At 37.0% G+C, this 14,553-nt stretch overlaps 1 protein-coding gene across 1 annotated transcript in view; it reads right to left on the bottom strand.

Annotated features, from left to right (window-relative positions):
• Window positions 1-10,350, bottom strand: part of LOC111614381 (DNA excision repair protein ERCC-6-like) — a 22,243-nt gene extending 11,893 nt beyond the window's left edge. Inside the window, exons 1-2 of the mRNA XM_023355752.1 lie at window positions 10,329-10,350; window positions 9,322-9,511 (exon numbers count right to left, since the gene is read on the bottom strand). Coding sequence (XP_023211520.1) covers window positions 9,322-9,511; window positions 10,329-10,350 — 212 coding nt within the window. The remainder of the gene's footprint in view (window positions 1-9,321; window positions 9,512-10,328) is intronic.
• Between the last annotated feature and the right edge of the window lie 4,203 nt (window positions 10,351-14,553).

The following is a 14,553-nucleotide window of genomic DNA, read 5'->3' as shown; positions in this document are numbered from 1 at the left end:
TACAGTGGAACCCCGGTTAACGAACTTAATCCGTTCCGCGACTCTGTTCGTTAACCGAAGTAATTTTTCCCATAGAAATTAATGTAAATGCAATTAATCCGTTCTAGTCTCCAAAATTTTTGTGATTTTATTTGTAATATACAGTAATTTTCTTTGATGAAAATGTCGGAAAACGTAGTATCTATCATTACATCAACAAACATGTAAACTTTGTTTAATAAAATAGCACTGTACATATCTTCGTTTGCTGTAGTTGGTGGCAGAAAAGTGGAGATGTACGAACCTTAATGCTTAGAAGGGGCATCCCTTCCAAAAAAATAACGAGTAGCACTTCATCAGAAGATTCTTCGAGTCGAAGTCTCTTTCGGTAAAAAACCCCACCAGTGACTAAGTGGTCTTCGTACCTTGAACACGGGGAGTTTGTTTGTGGGTTCGCACCCCACTCGGACGGGCTGGTCACGTAGAGTTTTCTGGGTTTTCTCCAAGTCTGTAACATCTAAATAGGGACCAGTTTCCCTTAAAAACACCTCCCAGAAGGCATTCCCCCTAGGCAAATCACCCAAGTGTTGCGTTGCCATAAGTTGCGTTGCCATAAACTTAACAAACAAACAAACTCTTTCTGTAAGGAACAAGAAATTGATCTAAAGTTGATTGTCTTACTCTTTCAATCAAAATTTTTCTCAGATGCGCTAGTGCATTGTCGTTTATATTGCATTGTCTTTTTTTATTGCCATTATGACTTTTTTCTTTCTTGGATGCCATATTGATTAAATATAAAAATCACAAAATTGAAAAAAGAAGTATAGCACAAACACTCGGAAAAGCAGTGCTTAACTCGCGCACGCCTAACACCAACAAAATTTCACACAAAATACCGTTACATTCATTATCCGAATATTGTTCGTTATCCAAGACAAAATTTTTGCAAAATAAAAGTTCATTAAATTAAATTAACCGATTTGGTCATTAACCAGGATGTTCGTTAACCGGGGTTCCACTGTACTTAAATAGAATTGACCTTACATAACACAATTGTTCAATTACAAACTGAAGAACTCGAGGTACCTCTGATAGTAAAGAATTTATCATATATTCAGTGAGGTATTTCCTCAGGTTACACTAATGTGATTTAATGTTTGTCTTGTATTTAATTTTATGTATTGCATTTCTTGTATATAGTTTTATGTACTGTGTTGTAATATTTTGAATTTTATTGACAAAAACTTTTTGAGGCTTCTCAGAACTTCCCTGTCACATATCGTATCTTTAGGTGGGCAACCACAATGTTGTGACGTTTTTGTTTTGTGTGTATTGTTTTATATTATTCTTGTAATTTGTAAATGTTTTATCATTTCTTACTTGTTAATCTTAATTTTATTTTTTTTCTATATAATATTTCAATTACATTTATTCATTGTATTCACTTTCTTTGTTTCTGGATTCACTTGGCTGTGTGTAAACGGCAACAAGTACATACTAATTTTTTGTATGTTTCATTAAAAGAATCTGAATCTGTCTCTCTGGACCACTTATGGCCCAAAATCCGCAAAATCAACTTTCGTCTTCGAAAACATGCAATCACCTGATCATTTTCCCAGGTCTGAAGAGATTATAAGATTGACACTCCACTTCAGAGCAATTGTCCCTTAGAATCAACTTCTCCCGATCAAGCTGCAAAAAAGATCTCCAGTGTCCTCTTGTATTCTTGAAAAAAAGGAAAAAGGTAGGATGTTTCATATAATTTTTGAAAACTTTCTCTGGGATTCACAATTTGATATCAGAGAATTCAGGTAGCTCAAATACTCTTAATGTCTGTTATACACAGCTTTATTGCTATTGTATCTGTACTTGTGTAGCTTTTTGTTAGGTTTCAGTTAATCATTAAACTTTTATTTTTGCTTGTTTGTTAATGGTGTCTGTTACTCATGTGAGCCGCCGGGGAGGTTGGGAAGTCCTCTTCTTCCGGCCACAGGTCGGTGACCTACTTTCTTGTCAAGGATGGCGTTTCGTTCAGTTACGCGTTACACGAGTGGAGGAGAGTCGGAGGGGTCAACGATAAGACGTTGGCAAATTCGAGTAACGTCACCATTTAAAAACAAAACAAGAGTTTATTTAACTTGCTAACTAAATAAAAATTTACAAAACTCCTTAGACTTCGCGGATGAGAGAGAGAGTTCACAATAATATTTCGTACCTCTGAGATAATATCGGATGAATATTCTATCTTTAATTGTTCCTAAAGGTGGTGCGAGATGTGGTCCCAGGTATTCCAATTAAGGTCGTACAGTAGGTATAAGGGAAGTTAATGTCCGTCTTGGTCGTTGTTCGTTCGATTGGCGACCCCTCCGACTCTCCTCCACTTGCGTAATGCGTAACTGAACGAAACGCCATCCTTGACAAGGAAGTAGGTCACCGACCTGTGGCCGGAAGGAGAGGACTTCCCAACCTCCCCGGTGGCTCACATATTGGTTTGCAGGAGTAAGGTCCAACTTTTTCGGAAAATCAATAAGGCAAAGGAGGCTATAGTCAAGAAAGTGTTTGATTTAAATTGAAGTAGGGATTTAGACCTAAGATTTATTTAGACCTAGTTTTTAGATTTAGACCTAGTTAGAGTTTAGAATATAGACCTAATGGAGGAAGCAGCTCGTAATGCAGCTAGGGCAGGCAACCCAAACCCAAAATCCAAACCCAATGCCGAATCTCCTTACATTGGGAGGATTGAGTGGAATAATACCCTTATTACCAGTATTCTCTGAAGAGGCCGGAGGCCCCAGAGTAACAGATTTCTTTGATTCATTGACAGATGTTACCAAGGTAGCGGCATGGTCAAAGGCACAGATGTTGGCCATGGCCAAGCTTAAACTTACCGGGATAGCCCGGGTATTTGTTAGGAAGGACCGTTGAATCAAGTAAGTAGAGGAATTCGACAAGTTTAAGCGACTGACGATAGAGCACTTTGACTGCAAACCCTTTACATTTCGACTAAATCTGAATGCACGTATAAAAAGATTTTATACGTGCATTCAGAAACGGGAGGAAGACGTACAGACGTATGCCGCTCGACTACAAGCGTTGGCCATGGAGATAGAAATCACGCCGGATGCTGGCACAAATGCCACGGAAACTGCTATCATTCACAGAGTCCAAAGCAAGGAGCTAGATGAAGGATTAAAGGTGCAATTCTTAAATGGAGTCGATATACGCATAAAGAAACCAATGTCCAGAGAGTCTGCTACCTTTGACAATGTGGTAAAAGCCGCCATTAGCGAGGAAAGGATAGAGAACTTTACTGCCCATCCTCAGGGGATCCTGCAAACAATTAGAGAAGGCGACAGATCAACTGATTCCTCCCCCTCAATAAACGATCTACGGCAACTAACTTCGGCAATGGAGGAGCTTAAGGCTCGAGTGGATGGTTTGACCAGAGCCCCCTCTCAAAACGACTCTAGGAACCCTGCATCAAGACGAACCCATCGAAAAGGCTATACTGATAACACCTATAATAATTTGACGCTCCAGCGAATCAAATATCGCTCAAACCCCTAATTGCAGATGCACTCAGCCGAGTAACCAACCTAGCAAATTGTGAGACAAGCAGTGGGCCACGGGTTAATCCCACAATGACCACTTACTCTGCGCGGGCTGGTAAAACCCGATCTCTGCAACGTCGGACGGAGGGCAAATCGAGTGGGGAGTGCACCGGTAAGTTGGCTGGTGCCGGTTAGACAGGAGACAGGTCAACAGAATAACAAGCATTTATTAATTAACACAACTAAGTTACACAAATACTAAATCTAAATGCGATTATATTAAAGTATGTACAGAAATAGGCGATTACGTTCTTAGTTAGGTTGCTGCCCTAGTTTCTAGTTCAGAGAGAGCGCTTTTATAAAATCTACCCCTAAATACCTCTAGGTGGAAGGGAGAGTTTGGCGAACGTTGTCTGTATGGAAGGGTGTGGTGTCTTCCGTGTCTTCTTGCCGATGTCCTCTCTCTGTAGCTGGATCAAGTCCGCTGTATGGAGGTTCGGGGGTCGAGGTGGGCACTATCACAAAGTACAACTTCCTATGACGAATTGCCCTGAGCTTCCGGAGATTCAAGCTTTTATACCTTTTCGTGCGAGAGTTGACACGTCATCGCCTCTTGTTGACGATGATGGTGCATTCTTCACACTTAACTGTCAACTTCCTCAGCTCATTGTTACAAACTCGGTGAAATTCGATATAGTTTAAATTTCTTGGGTTTTTTCCGAAGTTACTTAACCGAAAAATTGATGTTTAAGCGGCCCGTACAAATCCGAAAAAATCCGCGCCTCACAAAATGCTCTACGCGTCCCTGAATCAACTTTCAGAATCAACGTAGATGAGAAGGCATTATCTGTAGTATCAGCGAACAACGACCTCAATATTTAAGAAACCCTACCGAGGAGAATGAGACGAGGTGGAAAGGCAGGATAAGACTAACGACAACTGTGTTAAAACCTAACCCTATCATATTAGTCTACATTAATAATATCCTTGTGAAAATGCAAGTTGACCCTAGAGTGGAACGTACGCTCATATCAAATGACCAAGCAAACAGATTGAAGGGGAAAACTCATCAAATTTGAACTTAGACAAAAATTAGGACCCATCTTAGGGAAGCTAAGTACCTCTATAGGAATAGTGACGCCTACGTTTAAATTACGGGGAAAGAAACTTTGCATGCTGTGTGGTATCGTACAAGCCGAGGTCACAACCCCATGTGAAGGGATCTTGGGCAGAGACATCATTGAGGCGGCACGACTAACATTAGACCTTACTAATGCACAAGTGATGCTACCCAATCGGAAGCCTATACATTTTTGCACGCCCCTACGGCCACACAGAAGGAAGAAAAGGCGGAAGGACATAAATGAAAGGGAGAATGCGTTGGACATCCCACAAACTGAATGAATAGCTCCCGCCGAAAGAGAAAACAGAGGAAACCGACAGAAATGGAGCGAAAGAGAAAAAACTGCAACCCGTAGAAAATTTAAGCGACCTAGAATACAGCGGGATAACAAGGACATGACCGTCGATCGCCCTATAGTATCACCAGAACAGGACGTACTTACAGTAACGCCTCAACAGATTATTACTACTGACCCTTGGGATGAATTTATTTTGAATTCTATACTCCCTCCATTACCGGAAGAACAAACAGAACCGAAAAGTGAAAGTGAAAGTGAGAGTGGTGAAACTGAGCCCGAAAGCGAAGTCCATGAATCGGACATGGAAGAAGAACAAGAAGTTAGTCCTCCCTATGCACTTCGAAGTCAGGGCCCAGTTGCGGATCAACCATGGGTTATGCCTCAACCCACTCATAGTCGTATTCCATGACTTATTTCTCCCGCTTCTAGTCGGTCATCCTCAACTTAGGTCTGCAAATAAGTTGTAACATATTGCTAGGGCATTAATTTCATTTCAAGAATAGAGGAATATAGAAAAAGGGCTCTAATTAAATTAACCTAGTCCAAAGTCATTCCCTTATTTACTCTTAGATCTCAACAAAGTCAGAGAATTCAAGCATTAATAACCATATCTCCCTATTTCAGAGGAAGAAAATCTACCCTATTTTTACTCTTTTATATTGGTTATTGTCTATTTTCCTTCCCACGATAATTTTTTTCGAAATGCGTATTCCAAACTTTATACCAGGATATAATTGATGCTAGATTCATTATTCTTTATTCGGTAAAACTTTTCTATATCCTAAATATCGCAATTTTAAATTAATGAGAGAGAGAGAGTAAATCCACCCATTATGTAAACCTACCTACCTCTACATCCCAGAGATATTCTTTACTCCATAAATTTTTACTAATATTGATATTATTTTATCTAACCCAAGAACAGTACCACTTCACTTCCAGAATGTGCTGATCCATGGGCCGACTAGCCAGTCACAGACTAAAATTCTTCACCTAATTCACTGACCTTCCCTCGTCAAAGATGCCAACCAGGTATCATCCTTCTTGAAGATTTTGCCCATATTCTGCTTGAGATATCCATCAATTCCTACTCCCAACTCCATCAAATTCATATCATTCATCTGCACCAGAAGACCTACAACCAGCCTCAACACCAAGAACTTTGAACTACTCTTCACCAATCAACAAGCAAGCACCTAACAAACAACCTAAGATGACTCTGTTAATTAATAACCTCCACCCGTAAATATTGTCGCGGTGTTAACGCATGCCGGGATAAAATTATATGTACACCTAGTTCTAATTTCTACGCCTAAATGTCAACCAATAAATTAAATATTCTTATCAATAAATGAAAGAGATGAAAAATAAGGGAGAGATTTCTAATCGTTTTGTAATCATACCTCTAGCCGAAAAAATCAATCAACCACCTAATTTTTAAAATTGCACTATCTAAGTACAGTTTTAAAGAAAGAAAAGAGTGATGTGAAATTCGAAGTTCATATAATTTCATAAAAGAAGTTAATCCTTTAAATTTACAATAAATTCCTTTAACTAGAGGAATTTGAACCTACAGAAACGAAATATAAAGTGCATGAGAAATTTATAACTCTTGCTATTTAACTATAAACATTCTCACAATCAACTCGTGTATAGTTTACAATTACTGGCAAAATTCGTCATAATGTTGTCATTCTAACACCAACTTTAACCCCACACCTGCTAAAGCAATTGGTCACCTGACAAATTTTCCCACCACAAAACGTATAAAAGCCCTCCTCCTTCCCCTCTCGGGGGAGTCACCAATCGAACGAACAACGACCAAGACGGACTTTAACTTCCCTTATACCTACTGTATGACCTTAATTGGAAGACCTGGGGCCATACCTCACACCGCCTTTAGGAACAATTAAAGATAGAATATCCATCCGATATTATCTCAGAAATACAAAATATTATTGTGAACTCTCTCTCTCATCTGCGAAGTCGAAGGAGTTTTGTACATTTTTATTTAGTTAGCGAGTTAAATAAACTCTTGTTTTGTTTTTAAATGGTGACGTTACTCAACTTTGCCAACGTCTTATCGTCGACCCCTCCGACTCTCCTCCACTCGTGTAACGCGTAACTGAACGAAATGCCATCCTTGCAAGAAAGTAGGTCACCGACCTGTGGCCGGAAGGAGAGGACTTCCCAGCCTCCCCGGCGGCTCACACTCATGTATCGCCCACACTTTATCGACGACCCTTCCCACTCGACCTGATAAACCAATCCCGAAATTCAGGAAACTGTGCAAAAAAGAAACACACCATACACAGACAACGTGAGCAGTTTTCACCAAACCTTTGCCAGTCAATGGGTTAAGACGCAAGCCTTACCCCAGCTCCTCACACAGTGTATTCACATTTTTTACTATGTGCTCACCCTATGTGGTTTAAAAACAAAAGTATTTTATCTGGGTCATTTGAATCGTTCTTGTGTATTGTCAGGAGTAAAGATGAATAGCATTAGGAAAAACAAAGCTTTTTAATTGAATTCCAAATTGAAATTCAAAAATCACACAGGAGCCCGATATAACTTTTAATCCATTCTCATGTGAAAACATATGATTATTCAGAAATCAGAATTAAAAAAAACTCATAAGTGTAATTGACAGAGTGGATTTGACTGTTAAGAATTGGCAAGAAAGGTTCCGATTGTCCATCTTTGCATGAACAAATTATGTAATTGATTTAACAAGATTTTTCCTTAAAGTTTAAAATGCCAGTAATTTTTGTGGGACAAAATGTGCATTTGTGCACACTGATACTTTATTTCTGATTAAACAAAATAAAATTAAAATTGTATACATATATCTAATTTTCTTTATTTTGATCTTAATTAATATTAAAGATACGGTAATTAATATTAAAGATTCATACTCCATTCCTATCATACACAAAGTATCTGGAAAGGAATGTGGAAACAAATAAAAAAGTGGATTATTAAGAGAAAATATTGACAGTAGTTTCAATTTATTTTAGTTAAAGTATAATGTAAGTTTTCTAATTTAAAAATTAATTACTTAAATGGAAGTTTAGTACTTTAATTTGATAACGTTTGATTAAAATCCTGTTCTAAACTTGTTGGAATTGGCTGATATATAATATATTAGATTGTTCAGAGTGTAAGTTCGTTTTTTTACCACCAGACAGATTAGTTGTATTTTCCCCGCCATTTTCATTCTAAACCATATTATCATTATATATTTTGACAGCTAGCATTTTAAGGCTTATTTGTAAAAAATTTTGTTTGATTTTGTGCAATTGTTTATTTTTTGTATCCCATCAAATATGTAACATCGGAAGCAGCATTTTCGGCATATTTTGCTCTTTTATTACCGAAAAGGTAAGAATGCTGTTCAAACGAGAAAAAAATCGTGTGACGTGTATCGAGAAGATGTATTGACAGAACGACAGTGCCAAAACTGGTTTACAAAATTTTGTTCTGGGAAGTTCAATATTGAAGATGCACTACGTTCTGGACGGCCAGTTGAAGCCAATGAAAACAAAATAAAGGTACCGATTGAAGCAAACTGCCAAATAACAACATGTAAAATCACTAAGAGATTAAATTTGTCAAATTGAACTGTTTATGATTACTTGAAATAAATTGGTTTCGTTTCAAAGCTCGATATATGGATTCCACATGTTCTTAAAGAGAGATGCTCTCTTTGGTGGGATTTTAAGGAAATTTTTTTTGGAGCTTTTACCAGACAATTTAAAAATTGATTCAAAAGTGTGTTGCCATCGAGTAAACAAATTGAGTAATATCATCAAACAGAAAAGACAGCAAGAATTGATCAACAAAACAGGTGTAGTGTTTTACCACGATAATGTCAAATTTCACACAAGTTTGGTAACTGATCAGAAACTGTTATAACTTAGATGGGTGTACTATCACACCAACCATATTCGCCAGATCAAGTACACTCAGATTATTTACTTGTTCCAGTCTATACAAATTTTTTTTAACTGTAAGACATTTACTTGAAATGACAATGTCAAAAATTACTTGGATCAGTTTTTTGTAAGCAACGATCAAAACTTTTATGAATGTGAAATCATGTTACTACCAGAAACAATTACAACAGGTATTTGACCAAAATGGTTGATATATATCATTCAATAAAATATTTAATTATTATAAAAATATTGTGTTTTTTTCCACAGGAAAAACGAACTTACTTTCCGAACAACCCAGTATATTACAAATTTTTATGAACTATACTTGAGCATTTTATGATAGACTTTTTGGCCCAAATGTACTTAGGCTAAAAGTTTGTATTTATTATATCCCAAAAGTAGTAAAAGTCTGCTGTAATTTTAAAATACCTGTGTGGATCCTTGTTTCCTCCTGTGGTTTGACGATTAATGGAATCCTTAAAAATCTGCCTTCTATAAATTTTCTCTTCTACAGTTGAACACGTAATCAATCGATAAACCACAACAGATTTGTCTTGTCCTATTCTACACACCCTATCTACAGCTTGAGCGTCTGTTGCCGGATTCCAACTGGGATCATCTAGAATATAATCATATCATACATTTCATATTATTTACAATACCTAAATATCTGAAATACAGAAAAATTTAAAACTTACATCTGCTTTTGATTTTATTTGTAAGAACAAATGAGAAAAATAATTAATATGAATAAAAAAGTACAGGTATAATTATAACAGATTCCTGGTTTTAAAGTCCAACTGGTTATAAAAACCAGAGCTGTAGAGTCAGTCATCAAAAATCCCAACTCCAACTCCTTTTTTACTTTCCCAACTTATGTATATAAAAAACAAAAAGTATTTGAATCATATCACCTTTTAGTTTTTTGCAAATCTATATATTTCGAGATCTCTCAAACCCAAAAAATGTCAAATAAAGGAAAAAATTTCCACGTGCATATGTTGGTGTCTAATTTGTTTAATTTTTTTTTCTGTTGAAATATTAAACAATATCTCAGAATGAGTAAAGTTTAAGAAACAAAATTTGTCACAGGAGCATGTGTATAAAGGAATTCAATGCTATTAAATTTTGGTTCTTAATTAAAGGTTGACAGGGTAGAGAGAGACATAGAAGGGGTCATGTGTCATATCTCCAGTGTGGTCAGACTTTGAGGAATATTTTATTCATTATTAGCATTCACAGTTTTATAATATAATCAAGGTGGGTTAATAATAATAATAGTAACTGTCCCGTGGTCACCACCTGGTCGTGATAGGACAGCCCAGTAATTTTACTGATCCATAGGGCAATGCAGGCTGGAGCACAAGCTCCTGGTAGGGACACCCATGCCAGTAAGGTCTATGGGGAGAAATGAAGCTAAGAGTGACCTCACCCACATTCTGTAGAGATAATTATCATGGTAGTAACCAGATCAAAGTGTGATACCGGCTCGGACATTGCACGGGTTAACAAGGTCCGCTATCGTGGATTAGGCAGAGGCTCACGTTCGAAAAATAGGCCGCAGTCTCCCTTTGTTACCGGTGGCGAAAGCAGCGCCGGCCCAAGCATGGCTACTGCAATGCCCTCAACAGATTTGAGGAATCAACATAGCCTTGGTGTTTCAGTGGCAATGCATCCACAGACCACAAAGGCTGGAAAACCACGCCAACAGATAAAATGGACAGCAGAAATAAACGAGTTTATCATCCGTACTTACTACGCAATCACAAAACTCGAAACAAACATGACAGCATACAGACAACAACTACACCATAGATTCACACAACAATATCCTCACCTCACTGTCACCGAACAAAGGGTTGTCGATCAAAAAAGAACAATTATACATAACAACCTTATTCCACAAACAACACTTGAACTTATCAAACAACAACAAATACATCAACAGACTGATCAAATACATCAACAGACACTAGGTTACTGATCAAATACATCAACAGACACTAGAATTGTTTGACACTAGAATTGTTTATTGGCCACACTCTTTGGTATAGCCGAAGAAACATGAATACGAAAGAAGAATAAAAGTTTTAGGAAGGGTTAAGGTGGAAGGTGAAAGAAAGCGAGATAGGACAGAATGAAAGATGAACATCAACAGACAGAAACACTTAACATTAAAGAAGATCACATAACCTGTCAGGTTAATCCAGCAACAAGCATTAATAATAGCACATGTACAACTACCACTAATGATACTACAAGCACTTCCTCATCTATCATTGATAACATACACATAGAATTAGTTAATACTCTCACTTATATTTCAGGAAACACTTACTAAATATACTGGCACAGATCCCACACAAAGACCACGAATACCGAAAATCAACACGTCAAAGGTAGTAGGAAAAACAATTTTCCATCCAAAGAGGACGAAAACCTAAAAAAGAAAGTGCAATATATTAATGAGAACTTTCGATTAAACGACCTAGTTGTTTTGTGCAACTTATTAAATGTTCAATATGACGGTACTAAAGACGAAATCGTCGAAAGGCTTCTTCTTTCTCTTTCTGATTTAAAATCATTACAATCAAATCTGATCTTGGCAGATGTTGATGCTGATACCGAAGACAAAGATGTATTAGAAGTTCAAACTGTTGCCGATATTCCACCTAGCAATAATTGTCTGCGTGTTTCGGATATTACTAAACTTTCCATTAATTAACTTTCATGACGTGAAAAACGTAATCAAACCTTTCGATAATAGTTAATATTGTTCTATCGATAAATGACTGAATACATTCGATGACTTTGGTAAAACGATGACTTGCTCTGATTTACATAAATTTATATTTGCGAAACAACTTTTAACAGGGTTAGCGAAATCATTTGTTGAAAGTCAAAGCGGTATTAATTCCTGGGATAAATTGAAATCGGAATTAAAAGCGGAATTTGGCAGTAAATATAACTCAGCGCGATTGCACGCTATGTTGGCTAAATGCCAAATGCTCCCCAATGAATCCGTGCAAGAATATTTCTTTAAAATGCAAGAACTCGCTAGTCATGGAAAAATTGAGCCTGACGGGTTGATCGAATATGTTATTTCTGGTATACGTGATTTACCCAGTAACAAAGCGATATTATACGGAACAGATAATTTGACAGAATTTCGTGAAAAGTTGATAGTATATGAGAAGATCCGGTCTACATATTCTCGTTCGTTTCAGTCTAAACCGAATCTACCTACAGAGCATCGAAAACCCCAGTCTTATCGAAATAAGCATGACAGTAAAACTCTCAAATGTTTTAATTGTAATGAAATTGGTCACATTTCGAGTAATTGCTCGTATAAATCTGAAGGTATTAGATGTTTTATGTGCAAAAAATTCGGCCATAAAGCTAACGCTTGTCCTCAAAAAGAAGTAAACAAAATGGAACTAAGTCATTTCTCTAGATGTAACAACAAAATTGAAACGGATGTCGAAATCCTAGGTGCCAAAACAAAACGACTCATTGACACCAGGTCGGAAATAACAATGATACCAAGGCGTTTTTATGATAAAGTAGAGACTCCGAAAGTAAACTCAGATGATGCATCTTTAATTGGATTAGATTGGAATAGTATTTCTCCGTTAGGTTGCTTCGAAAGTGAAATAAAGATTGACGAACACTCTCTTCCTGCAAATATTTACGTAGTAGAAGGTGATCTGTGTAATTCCATAATAATAGGAATAGATGTTCTGAATAAAGTGAACTTCTCTNTCACGTAAACAACCATCTTCCGTTTCTACCAATTCACGTTCGAAGAAGTATTTACTTTCGACACTTGGAGCAGCACCGTCGCCGTAAAAACTTCGCGCTAGCCGGACCTCCACCGTAATCCGAGCGCAAACGCAAATAGGTCACGTGATTAAAAGCTTTTACGGCGAGGGGATTTTACGAAGTTTTTACGGTAGTGGAGTCCTAGCCTAACACCAACTTTAACCCCACACCTGCTAAAGTAATTGGTCACCTGACGAATTTTTTCACCACAAAACGTATAAAAGCCCTCCTCCTTCCCCTCTCGGGGAAGTCGCCAATCGAACGAACAACGACCAAGACGGACATTAACTTCCCTTATACCTACTGTATGACCTTAATTGGAATACCTGGGGCCACACCTCACACCGCCTTTAGGAACAATTAAAGATAGAATATCCATCCGATATTATCTCAGAGGTACGAAATATTAGTTGTGAACTCTCTCTCTCATCTGCGAAGTTGAAGGAGTTTTGTAAATTTTTATTTACTTAGCGAGTTAAATAAACTCTTGTTTTGTTTTTAAGTGGTGACGTTACTCGACTTTGCCAACGTCTTATCGTCGACCCCTCCGACTCTCCTCCACTCGTGTAACGCGTAACTGAACGAAACGCCATCCTTGACAAGAAAGTAGGTCACCGACCTGTGGCCGGAAGGAGAGGACTTCCCAGCCTCCCCGGCGGCTCACACTCACGTATCGCCCACACATTATCGACAACCCCTCCCACTCGACCTGATAAACCAATCCCAAAATTCGGGAAACTGTGCAAAAAAGAAACACACCATACACAGGCAACGTGAGCAGTTTTCACCAAACCTTTGCCAGTTAATGGGTTAAGACGCAAGCCTTACCCCAGCTCCTCACAGTGTATTCGCATTTTTTACTATGTGGTCACCCTATATCGTTTAAAAACAAAAGTATTTTATCTCGGTCGTTTGAATCGTTCTTCTGTATTGTCAGGAGTAAAGATGAATAGCATTAGGAAAAACAAAGCTTTTTAATTGAATTCCAAATTGAAATTCAAAACTCACACGGGAGCCCAATATAACTTTTAATCCATTCTCATGTGAAAACATATTATTATTCAGAAATCAGAATTCAGAAAAACTCATAAGTGTAATTGACATAGTGGATTTGACTGTTAAGAATTAGCAAGAAAGGTTCCGATTGTCCATCTTTGCATGAACAAATTATGTAATTGATTTAACAAGATTTTTCCTTAAAGTTTAAAATGCCAGTAATTTTTGTGGGACAAAGTGTGCACTTATGTGCATTGATACTTTATTTCTGATTAAACAAAATAAAATTAAAATTGTATACATATATCTAATTTTCTTTATTTTGATCTTGAAAGTCACACCTCGTCCCTATATGCAAGATCATCTTATATGTGAGTAAATACGGTAATTAATATTAAAGATTCATACTCCATTCCTATCATACACAAAGTACCTGGAAAGGAATGTGGAAACAAATAAAAAAGTGGATTATTAAGAGAAAATATTGACAGTACTGTAGTTTCAATTTATTTTAGTTAAAGTATAATGTAAGTTTTCTAATTTAAAAATTAATTACTTAAATGGAAGTTTAGTACTTTAATTTGATAATGTTTGATTAAAATCCTGTTCTAAACTTGTTGGAATTGGCTGATATATAATATATTCGATTGTTCGGAGTGTAAGTTCGTTTTTTTACCACCAGACAGATTAGTTGTATTTTCCCCGCCATTTTCATTTTAAACCATATTATCATTATATATTTTGACAGCTAGCATTTTAAGGCTTATTTGTAAAAAATTTTGTTTGATTTTGTGCAATTGTTTATTTTTTGTGTCCCATCAAATATGGAAGATCAAAAGCAGT

The sequence above is a fragment of the Centruroides sculpturatus genome, unplaced genomic scaffold, assembly GCF_000671375.1.
Source record: "Centruroides sculpturatus isolate CEXI.00-Female unplaced genomic scaffold, Cexi_2.0 scaffold2002, whole genome shotgun sequence".
NCBI classification, from domain to species: Eukaryota; Metazoa; Arthropoda; class Arachnida; order Scorpiones; family Buthidae; genus Centruroides; species Centruroides sculpturatus.
This window is presented reverse-complemented; position numbering and strand designations above follow the sequence as displayed.